The sequence below is a fragment of the Drosophila albomicans genome, chromosome 2L (assembly GCF_009650485.2).
Source record: "Drosophila albomicans strain 15112-1751.03 chromosome 2L, ASM965048v2, whole genome shotgun sequence".
NCBI lineage: Eukaryota > Metazoa > Arthropoda > Insecta > Diptera > Drosophilidae > Drosophila > Drosophila albomicans.
Window position 1 is genome coordinate 2,366,603 of NC_047628.2, and position 21,839 is coordinate 2,388,441.

General features: G+C 35.5%; 2 protein-coding genes across 2 annotated transcripts; one reads left to right on the forward strand and one right to left on the reverse strand.

Moving 5' to 3' along the window:
• Positions 1 to 6,705: 6,705 nt before the first annotated feature.
• LOC117564671 (uncharacterized) lies at positions 6,706 to 8,057 on the forward strand. The gene is made up of 2 exons (XM_034243534.2): positions 6,706 to 6,834; positions 6,911 to 8,057. The coding sequence occupies exons 1-2, from the start codon at positions 6,763 to 6,765 to the stop codon at positions 7,910 to 7,912; spliced, it is 1,074 nt and encodes a 357-aa protein (XP_034099425.1). The 5' UTR covers positions 6,706 to 6,762; the 3' UTR covers positions 7,913 to 8,057.
• Positions 8,058 to 8,760: 703 nt separating this feature from the next.
• On the reverse strand, positions 8,761 to 11,051 carry LOC117564670 (cdc25-like protein phosphatase twine). The gene has a single exon (XM_034243533.2). The coding sequence runs from the start codon at positions 10,544 to 10,546 to the stop codon at positions 9,245 to 9,247; it is 1,302 nt and encodes a 433-aa protein (XP_034099424.1). The 5' UTR covers positions 10,547 to 11,051; the 3' UTR covers positions 8,761 to 9,244.
• Between the last annotated feature and the right edge of the window lie 10,788 nt (positions 11,052 to 21,839).

The following is a 21,839-nucleotide window of genomic DNA, read 5'->3' on the forward strand; positions in this document are numbered from 1 at the left end:
AATCATTGAAGTTTTGATATACATAATATACATTTTTGTATTTATTTTTTGTTGCATTATATGTTTCCTCAAAAATTCAGAATAAATTGCAAAGACAACTGAAAGTTGATTGCACTCTGGCCAGACAAGCCAATGCCATTGTCGCTTGTTGATAGACAAACAAACACACAACAACAATGAAACAAAGGGCGAGAACGAAGCAGGAACCGGAGATATGTCAAGGAGGTAATGTTGTCTGCTTACAAAAAATAAAAAAAAATTACCTTAAGGTATAAGCATAGGTTTCACCCTCCAAAAAGAAATGAACAAGCACAAATTTATATATTATTCACTCGAAAATTTATACCACCTACCCATAGGATAGAAGTGCTATAACTTTGTAACGGCATAATGTATGTAATATTCCTGAACAACGTTAACAGTATATTTTCGTTAAATTTGTAGAATATAATTTTATTAAGAATGGGTAGCGGGTATCTCACAGTTGAGCACACTCGACTGTAGCTTTCCTACTTGGTTTTTACAAATCGGCTAAGATCACGTTTCAATTGCAGAATGAAAATTGTGAATTGTGATTGTCACATTATATGTCTACATAGAACAATTTAATAACATTGAAGCAAAACCAGACAATTCCCAAACAAACGTTGTCTGAGTGTGATTTTTTATTATAGAATCAATCCAGTAAACTCATCTGCACGAAACCGCTTAAAAACATATTGGGCAATGTCTAACCGTATTTTAAAACGGTTCATATTTTTAGCGCGGAGACTAACAATCAGGACAGGAGACTAATTTTATACCTATATTAGGTATTTTGTTGTGATTTATTAAATATAATAAATAGCTTAAAAGATTTCAATATTTTCCACAACTTCATTGGTAATTGAAGTAAAAAAATAATCACAAGATCTCAAACATAATTCACTCGAGTCTTTGCGTCCATACAGTGTAATTACTGCATAAAAAGTTTCAAAAATAAATAAAATCATCTTAAATAGTTGCAACTAAATTATTATGGCATCGATGTTAGACTTACTACTACTTCCCTCAAGGGTGCACTGTAAGATACCCACTACCCCAATTCAATAAATGGAAAACAGAACAGTATTAATCGTAAAAATGTACAGAATTAATATACTAGAAAAATCTAAAAAAAATACAACTTTTATTTGATGGCAAAAAAATCGTAACTCCAACTCCAAAATTACACTTTCCTTTTTTTTCGATTTGCTGGGGCGGAAGTGATCTTCAACTGCGTTCAAGTTATAAGTCGAAAATTATACCACTTTGAGATCCAGCATTTCTTATCAACCACCGAACATACGGACTGACGAAAATGACTAAATCGTCTCGGCTGTTGACGATTATCAAGAATATATATACTCTTGGAGTGGCAGATGACTTCTGATTTTTACGTACATTTGCTGGACGCACAAAGTTATAATACCGGGAATAAAAATAAAGAGAATGCATTCATATTTAAGTGAAAAGTTCAAGAGACTGCACGAAACTATTGATTTTGAAATTGTTGTGCTCACTTCAACTGAGGTGGAATAGACCACAATGTAAGTACACATAACATTAGTCTGGAATTTCACCTTTATGGAATTTATCGTTTCTGTAAGGACAACATGCGGTCGGCTGTTTGTGGTAACATTTCAGTCACACCCAAAATCGAGGGTTGCTTGATAAGATGAGCTACAGAAAGCATAATTATAAGCCGATAACCATTAGTTATGTATATATGTCTTAAGTCATCAAAACATTGAGACTTTATCTCTCGGTTGCGACTATAGTTGTTGTCAACTGACATGACGAATGTAAGACTCCAAGTGCGTTATTAACTTTTTACCGCTGTTGACTTGATGCACTTACCATAACTAGAGTACATATATATTTGTATGTTATTTATTTCTACTTTCCCTCAGCATTTTATGAAGGAAAATGCTTCACAAGCAGAACGAATCAATAGTATAGGAAGTTGAACAATAAACAAATCACAATAAAACAATGCATCAGTATCAGTATTGTGCACTCAAAATGGATATGTCGTCAAATCCTATTCAAGGTTATCCAGTCGGATGATGTCGTAGTTACATGCACTTTAGCTTTAGCTAGGAGTCAACCACAACAACATTTAGCAAACTAAATATAGAATTGGCTGGTGGTTTAACTATCTCTATCTATCTCTCCCCCCATTCTGGCTTTGGCAAGCAACTTGCGACGACTGACGTTGTAAGTATTGCATGTTTTGGTCGCTTTCTTCCTTTTCTATATTTAGAAATGACATGCATGTATATTGACGAAATTCGCACGGTTTCCGGAAACGTGACAATAGTTGAACTACAGATATGCATATGCATGTTTCCATATCGATATGTTATCTTCGTATTTACACTGTATACTATTATTATTAGACTTTAATAAATAAAAAAAAAATGGATTAACATCTGTGAGAAATATACGAAATTTATCTTAAACAAGTAAGAAAGCTACTGCTAATATACCGAATTAATATACTGCAAAAATATAAAATATACTAAAGGCCGTTTTAAGTATATTGAAACGACGATTTTGTCCATACAAAAGTATTCCTTAAGTAACATCTAAAATTTGTATTTGAACGCAACAAAATGTTCAGGAATCATAAATACTGTAGTTATTAAAGTATGCTGTACGCTGGTCTAGCTTTAAAATTACGTTTTTTATTAGATTTTGGTAGATTTGCGTTGGCGGAAGTGGATGTGGCAAATATTTAAAACAAACTGGATCTCTGAGATCTAGGTGTTCATACGGACAGACGAACATGGCTATGTTGTCTTGGCTGACCCTGATCAATAATATATATACTTATAGGGTCGGGTCCTTCTACCTGTTACATACATTTTCTGCCGGCACAAAATTTTAATTCAATTCTTGAACACATGTATTAGGAATATACAAGTAGAAAACATTTAAAAATGGCGCCGGGTGCATAGAAAACTCAAATAGAATGAAACAAACCTTGGTATCATTATTGGAACCCCGCGATCTCTCATGTTTTTCTTATTTGATTTTATCAAGAATAATGTTAAAAAAACAACAACTGAACTTGCTCAAGGACATCAACATATTCAGAGTAATTACAGAACAGAAACCAAACACAAAATTACAACATATTTCTTCTGCTTTGCATTTTGCATTGTAAATATATATTTTACAAGTTAAATGTGAAGGCTTAAATCCTTTTACAGCCGCTGATTTCTCTTTGATTAGATTTTGAAGTGATACAGGTTAACATGATGTGTTGTCAATATCATAAAGACGGAATGTTATTGACATTCATTGAAGCATAAAAGTACATACATGTATGTACGTGCACATATATAAGTGCATAAGAATGTGAATTGTGTATGGAAACGCTTATGTTCATCTGTTGCTCCTGCTGTTGTTGTTTGCTAGCTTGTCTGCATTGACGCAAATGCCGACTACATACAAACTTTACAACGGCATTAAAATTTGCAAAAAAAAAGTATATTTATATGTATACAAGAAAGTGTTTGTGTGATGGACATACTTAAGACAAAAACAAACAAAAGCAAGTAAATACGCCCAATTCGAGAATGATCGACTAACAGATACCCTGAGCTCATTATGTTATATCTCAAAAACTATTTAATAAATATATTTTGTTCTACTGATTAGATTAAATTTATTTGTAAATGACATTTTGACATTCGCTCAAGTTATGAAAACTTTTGAAATTAAGTTGAATAACCACATGTTCAGCACTTTTATTCTCTGAGAACCACGCATAAGTAGCGTAGATTCCATCGCCTTTCTGAATACGCCAGTGGACACAGGGTATAATAACAAAGAATTACCGTGGAGGCATATACAAATATATACTCACATACATGTACATACCTAAAGTAAATGATCGATAATAACTCCCATTGCTTTCTTAATGTATTTTATTAAAACGAATACTGAAATACTACGGACAACAATTAATTTTGCGTTCTTAGTTGCCCAGAATAAAATTCAACTGATGATATCTGCGATGATGATTTTTGCGTGTTTATTTTTCTTCTCTCACTGAGCTCATAATTTTTCTACCTCGCGACTCGCGATTTTGTTGCAGTTGACGTTAATATGATAAATCTGTTTAAGCGGTTCATAGATTAGATACTACTGCTGACGTAAAATTGAGAATGATTAAAGAAAGCAAATATGTGTTTGTACTTATGTATGTATGTATGTATGTATCACATTAATACATAAGTATGTGTAGTCGTTATCCCTATCTTTTGAATATTTTCGCTTGCACTGGTTCTGGTCACGTCCCACTTCTACATTTGCACTAGTTTTTACTATTACTGTTACTGTGTAACCAGGTCAAACAAGCCTGGTGCAGACGTTTAATATCAGCTGGCGACGTCATAGAAGTCATTTACATAGAAACCGTATCAAAGCAATTGGGTCAATGGTTCACAGCACAGGCAAATTGCCAAAAATCACAATTAAAATAAGTGAATTAATCAAACATCGAAAACATTTGCCAAATCTAATATCTTTTTGACTTATTTCCATCCAAATTTCCCATATACAAAGTTAAAATACATGCAATTGGTTGTGTGTGTCTGCATACAAGCATATACCAATATGAAGAAATTAAGCTCAAGCACATGTATATACATATGTATGTAGGTATGTTTGCACACCCACTCAAGTCAGCAAGTGAGTGAGAGTTTGAGTGCAATCTAATTGCATTGAGAAATTTCAAGTAGAGAATGTAATATATCTCAATAGTAAGCATCAAAAAATGTTTACTTTAGGTGGCAAGCAATAATATGACATTTATTTGCCTCATTTTTGGTTGTGTCTTTAACTATATGTACATTTATAGACTTACCACAATTGCCATACACATTTGAGTATAACTTTAAGACGTTTTTCGTTGCTTTCGGAGTACGAGAAAAGAGAATTTCACGCACAAATACACTCACTGTAACACAAACTCCACAAATCGAATTGATTTTCAAATATTTAGCTGATGTGGATGTTTTCTAATTAGGATTGTTTTTTATTTGATATAGTTGACAATTTATTGCTTGTGGGCGACATTAACACAGCGTTTGGCTTCTTGCTTCCGTGGTCAAATATTGTAACCTCAAATTTTTCACTAATATGTGATGTGTATGTGAAACAGACGGATAACACAGCCAGAGACCAACACTCGAATAGAAAATAACCGTAGATTCTTCTTTGCTATTTTTCTATATATTTATTTTCTCTTTTTATCACGCAACTAATTTGGAAATTAATCAGTTGTAATAGAGAGATGCACACCAGAAGAAAATAGAGGTGGACAAACGTCGATATCAATATAAATGAAACGATGGTTATTCAATGTTATAAATATCGATTTTTTATAGTAAGCATTGAAAACATCCAATATAAATTAATTCGTTAACAATTATTAAGAATAATTTATTGTTGAACAAATGATTATTTTAGAAGAACATAAAACTCTGTCTGCAGAAATACGATGAACATTTGCGTTGCTTCAGTGCGATTAACAGAGACCATTGCACATTTAAAAAAATACTAAAATAATTATCAGTATTCGATCGATAAAATATTTAACGAAGGTGATATACCAATTTAAAAAAATTAAATTCCAAACATAATAGTTGATTTTAACAGGATGAGCAATTCTGGAAATTGGGAAATTAATGAAAGTTTGCATTCAATAGATTTCTATAGTGTCAGCAAAAATAGTGATATAAAAAATCAGTAATTTATATTGCATAACTTTGCACAGATTTTTATCATAATTTTGTGTTGTGCTGAGCTCCGGTTGTATTTCACCTCGAAAATCATCGCGTGACTTGAAAAATATACCGAAATAGTTGGTCGATACTATTACATATGTTGGGATTTTTAAAAATTCGGTGTTCGATATTTCTAGGTTTGTGTTGGATTTTTTTACAGCAACCGAGTTTTTTCTAATGGTTTTTTAACGAGTCAAATATAAAACTTTAAATACATTGAAAAAATGAATATTTGGTTACTGGTCCATTATTTGAATTTTCAATTGCCGAAGAGTTTGTGGTGCCGTGGAAGCTGGTTAAAGTAATTTAAATGCATCGATAGCACTATCGTAAGATTTTGGGATTTTTGTCAGGGTGCTTAGAAAACATCGAATCTAGCGAACATCGATTTAAAATAGTAATGCTAAAACATCGAACAGTTCGATGCTTGTAGGGAAATTTTACCCCGCGCTTTTTAAATAAATTTAAAGATAGCTCAATTTTTTTGTTTCTAGACACTTCGTTTTAAGTTTGGTTAATGAGATTGCAGTTACTGTGTAGAAATCGTAATTAGCTAGCTGCAGAAGACTTCAACGAGCCTCGCCTATCTGATACCAGTTGTCCTGCTTTATTAAAATTGCGATCAGAGTCGGAAGATGTTCCGGAAACACACATATATATTTTTTTTCAATAAAACGTCTAAAACCATTATTAGAAATAAGAGAACAATAATAAGAATATTACTTACCTTAAATAAAAATTGAAACGTTCTCTTGCTCGTTTGCTTCCCTTTTATTTGTGCTCTTAGAGGCGGTAAGAAAAAGATGATGGGCAAAAACATCGATACATAGGTATTGAGTTTGCTGTTGAAAATATCGTATCGATGTTTAGGAACATCGATACATCGATGTATTGTGAAGTCTTTATTTGGCAGTCGATACCTAAACGAAAATATTTTTAAGGAATGTCAAAGCGCAAATCTGAAAGCAATATGTCAACTCCAGCAGAAAAATCAAATCCAGCAAATTCCATCCAGGTAAGCATGCCAATAACATATATTCATATATTTATAAAATATATATATATATAATAATATATTATGTTTAATACAGATTGTTGGTAACGCTATCATTGGCAAAGAGACACCTCTTCAGGACTACAAGAACTTGATTACAACACATGTTGCAGTTGAAGAAATTGTCGATGATGAAATTATAAAAGAAAATGTTATAAAGATTTCAAGTGCTGCACGTGATGTCATCTGGGAACTTTTATTCAATGATGCAAATGCATCGGATGAGTCACAGAAAAAAGCTACAGATGTGCTTGAAGAATACAAGAGTGACGCATGTTTCTATCAACCCTGGCCTTACAACGAATGGATTGTGAAATTACGCGATGAGCTGCTGAAAAGAAACATGCTGGATTTCTGGCGCAACTCAATTGTGAAGAAGCAATTGGGTCCTTGTTGGCACCGTGACTCAGATCTTTTTGACGGCGACGACGAGCCGCCGCTGGAATTCTATGCGCATGCCGGCTGCACAGCTCCATTTGCGGCGAGTGTGAAGGTGCGAGCGCTGAGCAAGAACTCCAGCTTTGAAGAGCAGCCAATTCCGGAAAGTGAACGTAAAACTTACAATGCAGCTGCTTTGTCTGGCGATTTTGAAGTTAAGATCAGCATGGAAAATGCTCTAGTCGACTATCAGAATTTAATGAAACGCTATGTCTTGACTACTGTCCCTGTCCCCGATGAAATACAGAAGAAGAACATTGCTAAAATAAGCCAAGTAACTCGCGAGACAATATGGAAACTGCTGTTTGAGGGAACACCGGAACAGCCGGAGTTTGATAAGGCCGCCGAATTGTTGCAAGAGTACAAAGGCGATGCTGGGTTTTACGGGCCCTGGGAATTTAACGAGTGGATTGTCAAGCTACGCGATGAAGTACTCGAACGGAAATTGCTAGAATTCTGGGGCCAAAAAATAGTCGCAATGGAGCTTGGACCGTGTTGCGTCCGAGATTCAGAATTTTTTGAGTCCGAAGATCCAGTTCCATTGGAGTTCTATGAAAAAGCCGGATTCAAAGCTCCTTTTGACCCCAAAAAGGAAGAGTAGCTGCAAGCCCAACGGAGTCTCTTTTTGTATTACTTTATTCATTTGGCTAAAAGTCACAATCTCCATTGATATTATAAAAATTGTTAAGATTTTTGAAATAAATAAAAACAGCATGCCAAAGGCAAAATAAATTTATAGCAATCAAGTTTTGCTTATTTATGTTTATTGTCGGACAGCAGGTTTATCCTTCCGCCGCATTATTAAATAGTTGAAAAAATAAACGAAAGTAGACAGAGGCACAATAAAATCATTGTTTTGACGACTTACACTTATACTTTTTGAATGCCCTTAGTGACGCATAATTTAGTAAATTTTCTGTTGATTTGATTCTGGAGCCCTCTATATTCTTCTTCTTCCTGCCTTAGTTTGTTTACTTTTTCACCCCTAAACAGCTGTTCGCGTGATACAACTTTGGTGTTTTTGGTTATGGATAACGCACCAATGATTCTGAAAGTGTGACCGTATTTTAAATATAATTTCGGTATATTTATCGAAAAAGTCAATATTAATGGATATTAGCCGTTTATTCCACTTACAAATTTTTGCGCTCTCAAATTGTTTTGCAATTCTTAAAAACAAAAACAAAGTCGTAAATACAAGTAAAGAGAAAGGGGCATAGGAAAATGTTTAAAGTAATTCGCCATGAGCAAGTCGCTTATTATGATGGAAAACAAAAATAAGAGTCAATAATTTAATTAATATTAAATTATACTTTTTACAACCAGATTGTGAATGACTAGTTATAATCATTTACGCGGCAATAAAATTTAAACTATAAGAATTTGTCCATACTTTTATTTAAACTGAAATCCTTTAATAATTATATAAATTAAATATTGACAAACCAGTAATGAACGAATTTAAGCCAATATCGTATATTAAGTTCATAGAAATATTTGTATATAATGTTAATTAAAATGTATAATACTTAAAATAACTATCTGAATTGCCGAAACGAAGAATTTTTGAGCACGTGATCAGCATAGTTATACCAATCTTAAAAAAAAATCGAATTTTAGAATGCTTTGACGGTTTTCGTTGTTAGAAAATGCTTAATATGTTATACAATAAATAGGATCCCTCTTAGCGAATAGTTCTGTAATGTATCTAAAATTGTAATTACAGCTAGAAATAGGAAACACTTTAACATTTAACTAAATGCAAAAACTGAACAGATTAAAATATTTTTAGCGCTGACTAGAGAAATAAAAGTAGTAATCGGAAAAACAAATTTAAAACAAATAAATGAAATTTTACCTAACCGAAGGACAACACAACGTAACCTTAATTAGACAACTAATTAACTTAATATAGAATGACAAGAACTATCAACTATTCCGCATAGAGTAAGCGGGAGCGTGACTTAGATAAAGTGCGAGAATTTGTTGAAGGAGCACTGGTATCACCAGCACCGATGCCACTGTCGCCACCATCACCTTCACCATACTGCCATGACTTGGTTTTAGCTCGACATAAACGATACTCTTCGTTGTGGGCCGGCGCCAACATTGGCACATAGTCGGAGGGCTCACAGAGATCGGCGTAGCTGGCGAAGAACTCCTTGTAGCCATTATGCAGCAGATAGAGCTCTGGATACGAAAGCGTAGGATAGTCGTGTGTGTGTACACTGCGATCATTGTTGCGCAAGAAGCGCAGCAGCTTTGGGCCACGTTCCGACGAGAACTCGCAGTGAAACACATAAATATGGCGGTGATCTGCATCTGTATCTGCATCTGTGCTCACTGGAAAGGCAGCCTTCAGCTGGGCACGAGTGTACAGGTTATGTGCACCACGTATGTGACCTCCTTCAAACTCATATGGGTAGCGGCAATCGATGATCTTGTAGCGGTCAGACAGATCGACAAAGTCGCCGCGCATCAGACGAGCGAGTGTATTACAGGAAATTGTCTTGAGATCACGATGTCGGACCCCGGTTTGCATTACGGGCAAGGCACACGGCTTGGTCAGATCTCCAATAAGCTGCGGCTCGTCGCTCAATGCGTTGAGTATATCCACATTATTCATGGACACAGACTTGCGTATCAGGCTCAAGCTGTTATTAACAGGAAGCTGCTGCTCTGTCTTCTGTGTGCGATGCAGTTTTTTAATCGGCGTGATGTCCAGAGCCGACTGTTCCGCTGTCATGCTTAAGCAACGACGCACCGATCGAGGTTCCACAGTAGTCGGCACAGTTTCGTTTGTTTTCAGCTGGCCTCGAATTAGGGCATCTAGATCACCAGGTAGCTTGGCTAACGGCATTTGGTCCAATGCCTCCATTTCGAACATTGCCATGTATTCGTCATCCAGCGAATTGCCGGAGTCATAGCTGGACGAGATGCTGTTGTAGGTTCGCAGGGTGCTTGACTTTGGGGTACCTCCGCCATCCAAAACAGTGCCACGCATATTGTGCGACAATTCGGTTATAGGCGACAGATTACTGCACGATCCGTTGAATATTTGACGCTGCAGCATACGATGCAATGGAGATTCGTCTTCCACACCCTTTGATTTGAATCGCTTTGCAACACGTGCATCGATATTTTCCAGATTTTCATGATCGTCCAACAACGTCTCGATTTGATTTTCCAGCTCACAGTCTTCAGTCAGCTTTAAGCTTAACCTTTTATTTGCCATGCCGATTGAGATGCCAATAGGAATATCTGGCTAGCTTGCAGATCTTTCAATTTTCGAAGGCAACAAGATAATCTATTTTTGCAACGAGGCTTCTGCTGTTGTCCCGTTCCCGTTGTCAGTTTGCTCTGTCTCTTTTCTGCAGATGGTGGATCTCATTTACTCACGTTGTTGCAGTCACTGTTAAAAAATGATTTATGCGATTAACGAATTGTTTTAAATAGAGGATTTTTTCATTGGAGTTTTGTGCTTGTTCTTGATTTTCGCTCTCTTGTCGTCTGTTGTGCCGCCGTTTTCATTTTCCGCTCATTTCACGTTCACTCACTCACACACGCGCACGCACGCACACGGACGTACACACATGCAAACGCACAATGGTAAACAGAGCGCGTTAGTGGTGGGCGATAATATGATCTTGTACTTTCATTGTCCAAGTGTCAGCTGATTACAAGTTTACCATATTTCGAGTATTAAGTTTTTATTTAGATGACAATTTGAAGCTTGACGAAAAGCATAGTGTTTGTAAAGTTAGCATAAAAATGCCAATCCAAGAGAAGTACAAATATGCTAAAATGGAAAATCAATGGATCATCAAAAAAGTATTTTTTCAAAAGAAGTAAATCACCGTTCAACTGTCTGTTGTTATCAGACATTTCTCAACCTCAACAGTCAGCCAGGTTAAAGCGTCGCTTTTGTCGCCGTTTCGAACTTTAGCCATATGTCATTACCAAATTCAACTTAAGTGCTGTCAAAAGATAATTACCACTTCAGCAGCTACAGCATTTACACAGACAACTTAAATGACGCCAACATACAAAATACAATTCCAAGGCACAAAATGCTGGAACCAGTTTGCTCTTGGTATGTGTTTGGTATATTTCAATAAAATCGCTTAAATTGTTGATTAATTTGATACATAACTATGTACATACATATACGATGATAAATTTTTTTCCGTCCAAGCGTCTGCTCACAAGAGTTGAAATTGCTCTGGAACTAAGCCAATTGCCGCAGAATACAAGAGTTTTCATGTATTATAGTACATTTTTTGAGTTTCAATTTCATATATTTTACATATGTACGCATTTATGTATGTACATAAATGTACATACATATACATAAATGTTAAAATTAGTAGTAGTGGAAATATCTGTAAAGGTTAGTTTTGTCATGACGTTCGTTTGTTTGAGTTTTTGGAACAATGTCTCTTTTGATCGGAAAGTAGAGACTAGACCTTCTTCCGGTTATAAATATATTATAAATAAAATATTGAAAGAAGATTATCACTGAAATTCTCATAATTGGAATTCAATGGTTAGCAACATTTCACTAAAGCACCGACTAACATAGCCAAAGTAACAGCCAAATAGAGTACATTAGTGTGTGTGTGTGTGTGTGTGTGTGTGTGAATGTTTCATACTACTATGGGACCAGTTCGCCCCTGTCTACCACGACCCGTTGCTACAACGGACCACTTGCAGCTCCTTAAACCAACTTATTGGCAAATGTTGCGCAGACGTGCATCCCCACTTGATTTTCAAACCATAATTTAATGCTCCGTCTTAGGTGCATATATTTGTGTGGATTCGAGTAGACTTCAGTATAATGTTTTATTTAGGTGTGCACCATGTTTTAAGACGTTCGTCAATGGAAAACTGGTGTTTGGGAATTGATTATAAAGAGTTGTAAGCAGGTGGAAAGGGTATTCAGTATTCGATGGAGCAGATTAATCAATCCTATCTTGTTTTATTTGTATGTGCTTATATGCGCGGTGCGTACAATTATTAATTTGATACGATATAATTGACATGTTGGCGATGCCAAAAGGAACCACTAACATGCAGTAAAGGCAAGTGGCAAGTGGCAAGTGGCAAACAGCAAGCAGCATCGAGCTAAGTCAGAGCGACGCATATTAACGCCACACGTCCAGAGCCAACATGGGATCTTGGCCACGTTCGCCACTTGGCTGGCTAGCTGGCTAGCTGGCTGAAAGGCAGACTGGCAGGCAGGCGTGTAAATTGTTTTTACTTAATCGTTGCGGACACAAACGCACATGTTGTTCGCCGCAACGTTGCCATTTGGAAGTTGCCTCCCTTGGCCGATCTCCGTTGATATCTCTTCGGGTTCGGCTTTGGCTTAAGACTTTGCTTCTGCGTTGGCCTGCGTGGCTCGCTTCTGGTAATTGCAGTTGGTCGTTGCTTTGGTCTGGCCTGGACTTGTGCTTCTGTTTTTAACACCGCAACCGTCAATCGGTCGACGTTGGTGCAAAATTGTTATTGGTAGCTGACTTGTTGGTGTTGTCGTTGTCGCTGATGTTGCTGGCCAACTTAGTCGGTCAGACATGCAAATTTCGCACTGGTGCACTGGTGTCTTCGTTGTTGTTGTTGTTGTGTTTGTCGTCTAATGTGAGTTGTTTGTTATTTTTATGCAAATTTTTTGTGTTTTTCTTGTTTTTCTTTTGACAAATTGTCTGTTAAACTTAATGATGAAGCGTTCGAGTAGGCTCCTATGTTATTATGCATAATTGTGAGCTTAGTGCGATCGCCTTAGCCACTAATACAACTGTCCAAGAAAAGTATGTATAAATAATACATACTTATGTATATGCTGGAATATATGTTTATTTATGTGTATGTCTTCATTTATCCCAGTTTTTACATGCCATTGGAATTGACGATAATATTTCATAACAGTCGCCGACCCGAAACGCGGACTTTCAACTATTATCATATATAGAATTTGTTCCGATATTTTTAAAAAATTAAACTTTCTTAGAATCCAAACTGTGAAATAAAATTCATCGCTTTCTAAATGCATTTCAATGCAAGAACTTTGATTAAAAACACAAAAATACATAAAAGTTAAAAATTCAATATTGACAAAATTATTTACATATACTGCTGGTCTTGGGCTAGACGCACTCAGTTTTCCACATAAATTTGTTTTATATTTATTATTTTAATGATTATTGAAAAAAAGTTAGTATGCAAAAATCTTGGTTATTTAATAATACTTCAATTATAATATATTCAAACATTTTCTTCAAGCAACCTAAAATAAGGTACATTTTTCTTGGTCAATAGAATAAACGCACTTAGACAAAATATTTGTTATACCCGCTACCCATAGGGTAGAAGGGTATTATAACTTTGTGCCGGCAGGAAATGTATGTAACAGGTAGAAGAAGGCATCTCCGACCCTATAAAGTATATATATTCTTGATCAGCCGAGACGGTCTAGCCATGCCTCAGAGACTATAAGAGATAGAGCTATAATTTTTTTCGACAGTATTTGTTATGTTTGCCGCAGATCAAGTATGTTGCAAATTTTTGCCACGCCCACTTCCGCCCCCGCAAATCAAAAAAATCGAATAACAAGCGTAATTTTAAAGCGAGTTGCGAATTTTGGTATATACAATAATTACTATAGTAGTTATGATTCCTGAAAATTCGCTTGCGATCAGATAAAAATTGTCGAAGGTATTAAAGAAATATTTTTGTATGTGCAAAAACGCCTACTTACTAGGGGTCATAGATGCTTTGGTTGACAATCTGTTATATTGTGCCGTCTACGGTATATTTTGAATGTGGTATTTTATCGGTATACCTAATATACCATTTGGTACACTTTTAGTATTTTTGTAATATATTCTGTATTTTTCTGTATTTGTTGTATTTTCTGTACAAAATACCGCAAAATATATTTATTTTATTCAAAATGGGTAGCGGGTACCTCACAGTCGAGTACACTCGACTGTAGCTTTCTTACTTATTTTTAAAGTTACTTATTTTTAACTTAAATTTGTAGTTGGTGTTAATATTTGATTTATTAGATATAAAAAAAAACACATTTCAGTAATGAGTACTGCCTCCTTAGTTAGTAATAACTTCATATATCCGGTCCTTCATAGAATAATACAGGGAAGCTATGTATTTCAACAAAATCTCGTTACAAGCACGTTTAAAAGCTTCAGTTAATGCTTCCTTATCTTGGTATTGCTTTCCTTCTTCGTATATCTTCCGCGTTAGCCAGCCCCAAACATTGGAGAATATGGTGGCCAGGTTTTACTACTCGAGCGTTTTGAATAGGAGCATAGTCTTGTTGAAAAATCCAAGGAATTGGTCCAAAGAGATCATTTAATTTTGGAAATACGGATTTCAACAATGTTTTGAAGCGATCGCCGTTCATTTTCTGATCGATACAAATTGAGTCAATTGTTCCATTAAATGTGATGGCACCCCACACCATTACTCCACCTTCTCGGATGTGGTGGCGACTTAAATATAGCTCATCTTTTCGCAAATAATGATAATAATATTGAAAGCCATCGGGGCCATCTAAATTAAAACGTTTTTCATCAGTAAAAATCATTAAGCCGAGTGTCAGTTTGAACATTCCACGTCATGTATTATTTCGCAAATCGAAGCCGTTTTTTCTTTGCGTATTGCATTCAGAGGAGGTTTTTTCTTTAGGTGTCCTGCATTTCTGATTGTACGCTGAACAGTTTAAAGGCTTGCTTTTACTCCGGCTAATTCCTTAATCTTAGTTGCGGACTTAGTCGAATTTGATGCAATTCTAACGATTTTGCGTACTGCTTGTTTAGATAGTGCTCTTTTTTTCATTGAAGTTTTTTTATACCCGCTACCCATAGGGTAGAAGGGTATTATAACTTTGTGCCGGCAGGAAATGTATGTAACAGGTAGAAGAAGGCATCTCCGACCCTATAAAGTATATATATTCTTGATCAGCGTCAACAGCCGAGACGATATAGCCATGTCCGTCTGTCCGTCTGTGTGTCTGTCCGTCTGTCCGTATGAAACACTGGATCTCAGAGACTATAAGAGATAGAGCTATAATTTTTTTTTCGACAGCATTTGTTATGTTTGCACGCAGATCAAGTTTGTTTCAAATTTTTGCCACGCCCACTTCCGCCCCCGCAAATCAAAAAAATCGAATAACAAGCGTAATTTTAAAGCTAGAGTTCCGAGTTTTGGTATATATAATAACTACTATAGTAGTTATGATTTCTGAAAATTTGGTTGCGATCAGATAAAAATTGTCGAAGTTATTAAAGAAATACTTTTGTATGGGCAAAAACGCCTACTTACTAGGGGTCTTAGTTGCTTTGGCTGACAATCGGTATATTGTGACGTCTATGGTATATTTTGTATACTGTACTGTATACTGTTCTGTATCAATATACCAAATATACCATTTGGTATATTTTTAGTATTTTGCAGTATATTCGGTATATTTTGAGAAAATACCGCAAAATATATTTCTTTTATTCAAAATGGGTAGCGGGTATCTCACAGTCGAGTACACTCGACTGTAGCTTTCTTACTTGTTCATATTCCTCTGGATCTTTTAAATATCTATCAACAGTTCTGGAGCTGCGATTTATATTTTTGGCAATGTTTCGATTGGACAGTCCTTGCGTGTAAAAAAGTCTTCTTTTTGAAGTTCTAATAAGCTTATAACACCAGCTTTTCCCATTTTTACTTTAAATATAGCTCTTAAACAATTTATTTGTGTATTTTTAATATTTTCTCACTACAAACAAGTAAGAAAGCTACAGTCGAGTGTGCTCGACTGTGAGATACCCGCTACCCATTTTGAATAAAAGCAATATATTGCGGAATTATTCTCAAAACACACCAAAAATACTACAAAAATGCTAAAAATATACCAAATGGTATATTTGGTATATCGATATGGTACATCATTCAAAATACACCATAGACGGCATAATATCAGATTGTCAGCCAAAGCAACAAATGTATTTCTTTAATAACTTTGACAATTTTTATCTGATCGCAACCAAATTTTCAGGAATCACAACTACTATAGTTATTATGGTATATACCAAAACGACTCTAGCTTTAAAATTACGTGGGCATGGCCAAAATTTGAAACAAACTTGATCTGCGTGCAAACATAACAAATGCTGTCGAAAAAAAATTATAGCTCTATCTCATTTAGTCTCTGAGATCTATGTGTTCATACGGACGGACGGACAGGCGGACATGTTGACGGGTGTTGACGCTGATCAAGAATATATATACTGTATGGGATCTGAGATGTCTTATTCTACCTGTTAAATACATTTACTGCCGACACAAAGTTATAATACCCTTCTACCCTATGCACTTGTTTACGCAATACGAAGAACTTTGAAGTGCGTCTTTTTCAATGACCAACCGAAATGACGCGTGATTGCCATAGAACTTTCTGGAATCTTCGAATGTACAGGTTTTTTTTCGTAAATCAACCAGCTGTGAACACATATTTTTCGAAGAAGATTTGAATTCTAATAAGAAAAGATTTTTGGACAATTAGAATAAGCATTATTATAAATTTAGCATTTTATTTAAAATAAAAGTTGGTGCGTCTAACCTAAGATCAACAGTGTATTTAAAAGCGTGTAAGCATAGGTCAAATTTACTGGACTGTTTTCAACATTAATTGATTGTTATCTTATTTGGTATGAAAATTTAAAATTATGCATCAAAACAAAATGTAGTAGAATTAAGTTACTTATAAGATATTTTCGAAATTTAATACATTTTTCTTTTAACACTGCTATTTCAAAGTTGTTCACAAAGCACCCAATTTTTTTTGTTATATCCGGTAAAATATTGAATTATCCAAATTGAAAAAATGTTTAATTATTAAAAATTAAATACATAATGCTATTATAACTACATTTTGTTGGAAGTTGTGTTTATAATATTCTTATTAAACGCTCAGGTCGCTAGTACTGCTATTTCAGAGTTCACAGCTGTACATACATATGTAAATGCTACTAATTTAACAACAATTTTATTTTTGTTGGACAAATTTATCGTATAAACATAATACTATGATTAAACTAAATATTTTGACATGCAAAAAAAAGGCTCTTATTGAAAATACAAGACATGTGACTTTCTTTTACTTGATTTATAAGTAAATCAATTTAATTTATATTTAAATAAAACGAATAATATATTATCGTTGCAGATTTATAAAATATGTAAAGAGTTAAGAGAATTTTGTAATGAACCTACAGATATTTCAGTTTTGGTACTCACAAATATTGTGTGTTTGGTAGACTTATCGTTAAAATCGATTACTTCTGAGGATCCTCATTATTTCAAATTTTTTTTAATAAGAGACACTTTAAATTGATTTTCCTACTGTTCGAGCCTTTAATTATTTTATACATTCATTTTCTGCTGAGCATAATATGAAATTAATGTTACATGATTATTGAACATGGACTACTCAGTTAACTTACACATTCCTAAGGAGTCCACCAGTAATCTCTTATAAGGTTGTGATGCTAAACACTCCCATATTAAATTATGTATGTGCAATGCTCAATTTTCTTACAAACTCGCCATAATATGTATAATTATGTAATTTTTGGTGTCTTTTTATGCGTTCTTTTGTTAAAATTGAAAACAAGTATAAAGAGGCGGATCAGCACTTCTCTCAACAATAATGATAGCAAGGGGCACTGGCAACAGCAACAGCAACAGCACCATCTCCATCGCCATCACCATCAGCAACAAGTGCATAGGCTGTGCGAGCTGTGAGTGAAATAAATGGCTTCATAAAATTTTGTAACCATAATTTAGTTGAGCACACGAAACGGATGAGCAGATGAAGAGAGTAAATTGTTTTATCAGTCGATAGTTTGTCTGTGTACCCTCGGTACTCCATACTCAACAGATTCCCTGGCGATGTCATGTATACTTTGCATTTACATACATGGCTAATAATCGTGGCCGAAGGAAATGTGTCTGTAGGCACAAAGTGTGGCCATTAAGCGATACATTATAATTAAGTGAACGAGGCAGGGCGAAACGAAAAGAAACGAGACGAAACGGAACAAAATGAAACAAGCTGAGTTAACTTGTGAGCTGCGAGTGGCAACTTGCAACTGGCAAATGGCGACTGGCGACTGGCGGTCGTGGAGTGCAATGGAATGCAGCTAGCTGCCAGCGGAAATTGTTGATAAGAGACGTAGTATGTATGATAACATCATCAATAGTCGTGCCTTAGGGACCTGTGCAATTATTTAAATTATATGTACAGCATTTGTGTTCGTTTAAAATTAAATTAGTATAATGCTGTTTTCTCTTTTTCTCTCCCTTTTTTCTTGTTGTAGTTGTTGTTGTTTTGTTGGGTTACACCTAAAGTCTATAATCAAACCGAACTCAACGATACCAACTTGCCAATAATTGCCAGCTTTTGACTTTCCTAGTCACACCATCTCGCATGCTTTGTCGGCTTTTACCCATCACTCCCGATATTGCTTCTAATTATATGGAAGTGTGTTGGTTGTTCATCTTGCTGTGGCATCTGCCACTCTCACTAAATTGCTGGGATTGAAAGACATGATTTTAATATGGTTGGCAGCAATTCAACTACCAACAGGATGCCTACTTTGTTGGCATCAATTTGCCTGTCTTAACTGCTCTGATTCACAGCACTAAATTGATTCACGACTAATTTATTATTGTTCGTTTAGGTAGAGACAATAATGTTTGCAGCGAACTAGATTAGGATACGAGTGCATAAGAATCAATGGTAGCCAGTCTCTGGAAATGTCAACCGCGACCAATATAATAAATTACATTTATGTTTAATATGTTGGTATTTACTGTGAATTTTTCAAAATTTTATTTATTGGATGGAGATCCAGGTTTTAAGTAAATGGTTTCCTTATCAAGAAGCAATACGTTTCGGCATTTATCAAAACAAAATTAGGTTTTGCCAAATGTTTTGTATACCCGTTACCCATATGGTAGAAGGGTATTATAACTTTGTGCCGACAGAAAATGTACTTAAAAGGCAGAACGAGTCTTCTCATCTAGTTTGAACGTAGAATTTTGGTAAGGGCAATAATAAAATTTGGTTGCTATCTGATAAAAATAAAATACTATAGTTAGTTTGACTGATAATCTGGCATATCTTGCACTCAATGGTATATTTTGAATGTAGTACTATTCCAAATATACCAGTATACTAAATATAGCGCATGGTATATTTTGTAGTATTTTTCGGAATATTAATTTGGTAAATTTTAAAATGAACGCTGCACTGCTTTTATTTATTTTTTTTATTTCTTGTTTTCAATATTAATCTTTATATATGTGTTTGATTATAAATTTAATACAATGAAAACTTCCTTAGCAGGCACTTGTTTTATTATGTTTGGCAATTTCACTTTTTGTAAGGCAAACTATCTTTTTCGTCCCTCATTATTATGTTTTGTTATTTAATATCACATGTCTACAATAATGACAATTATTAGGCTAACAACCTTGGACGTCTTAAGTTGTAAATTGCTATTTTCAACTCTATACCCAGAATATTATTGCATTTGGCCGCCATTTATGAAAAATTCCCGCCTTTTTGGATAAAACTTCCAAGCGCTTACGGTTTTAGTGTCAATGAAGGAATGACTCGTCAGTCGGTAAGACAGTAGTACACCACTTATTATGTAAGCTGAATTATTCTAATAAATTTTGTAGAGTAGCGAAATAAATTCGTAAGAATATCGTACTTAGCGGATAGTACTGTATAAACTTTAAATATCAATGTCAAGCACATCAAGGCACATCAAGGCACATCATGTTGTACTTATGTATTTCGATTGAATTCCAACTCTCTGTGATTGTTAATCTATTTTCTCGAAATTCAATCAACAGAATACAATTGGAGTTACAGCCAATTATTAGGGGTCTGATAGTTCAGTTAAGATATAAGAAGTCCTTTGCTATAATTGATGTTTTTGACTGGTTAAATCTAAGCATTTCCTTGGCTCTGTGGCTTATCAAATTCATTAGCAGCAAGAAAAATGACTAAAACAAAAGGCAAACTGTGTAATTTTTATGGCCAACGGACACACATGCATACAAGAGGTAACACAATTTAACACCGCTGCCAATGTAGCCATCAGGCGGCATGCAATGTTCGACTAACGAGCAAAAACAAAAACAAAAACAGCAACAACAACAACAACGACAATGCCGCTGCTGCTGTTGCCGTTGTGGTAATCAATTTTAAAATTTATGACAAAATTTGCAGCTTTAAATTATGCCATTAAGCACGGCATGTAACTCATATCGTCAGGCGGCAACGCGTTGGCTTGAAACAAGAAAAGCTGAAGGAGAAACATGTTAACTGCTTTCTTGTAACTGTGTGTGTGTTTGTGTGTGTGTGTGTGCATGCAATGGCGTTTGCATTATACGCTCGTATTTCGCCACATTCAACAGTGCTGCAGAGTTGACGGGTGCCATAACTCATGCCCCGATGCCGGAGCCAGTTGAGAGTCGAGTTCGAGTCCAACTCGAAGCAAGTCCGACTCCGACTCAGACTCAGACTACTACGACTACGATTGCGAGTTGATGTCGGTGGCGACGTAGTCCGAGTTGGGGACGGGGCAGCAGCAGTTGTTGCAATTACAACTGGACACCACATGCTACAGCTGCCATGTGCCCATGTATGTGTAACGAATACATATACGTATGCATGTACTTGCGTGTGTGTGTGTGCCGGCGTATGTGTTAAATATTGCAATTTATCACGCAAATGCGTTTTTCAATTTTAACATGCCGCCAGGCATCATAAAAACGTTACAAACCTACAATATGAGCCAACACACACACACACACACACACACACACACACATACACACAGAGGCGACATACATACCCCACAAAAGGGGAAGTGGCAAATCCCATACACACCCGTCCGTACATCCAACACCACACGCTGCCCACGATGATGACGGCTCACGTATCGCCAGAAGAGAAGCACATGCCTAGGTGCAGGTCCAGGGCCAGACTCAGGCCATGGAAGGCCCACAAAATGTGGTTGAAGACTGGCAATGAATGGTCGGTTGGGTAAGCGGGGAAAACCGAGGAGTCTATGACAGCTGGATGATGTTACAGCTGCTCATCTTAAGTTGAAAATCTCCTATATTAACTCGTCGACATCACAAGTCAGTCAGCCAATTTCCTTCTGTTCACTGAACGCTAAAAAGTGCGCAAAATATTAGAAAAATCATGTAAATTATCTGCTAACTTATTTGTAGAATATGAATATTTAAATAATAAAATCTAAACTTATACCTTTACCAAAATCGAGCAATTTTTAGAAAAATTTAGATAGATAAATCTTTATTAAAGATTTTTTCGATCGCAAAAAGGGCAATCTTGAAATAAGATTTTTAGGTTGAAACTTTCTTAACTCTAGATTTATATCAAAATTTACATAAGATTACGAACATTTAAAATCTTG

Bases quoted from the DNA above. Each gene is read 5' to 3' on its own strand.
- LOC117564671 (XM_034243534.2), top strand. From the start codon at position 6,763: ATGTCAAAGCGCAAATCTGAAAGCAATATGTCAACTCCAGCAGAAAAA. The intron at 6,835-6,910 runs GTAAGCATGCCA...TGTTTAATACAG, and splicing joins ATCCAGCAAATTCCATCCAG to ATTGTTGGTAACGCTATCAT.
- LOC117564670 (XM_034243533.2), bottom strand. From the start codon at position 10,546: ATGGCAAATAAAAGGTTAAGCTTAAAGCTGACTGAAGACTGTGAGCTG.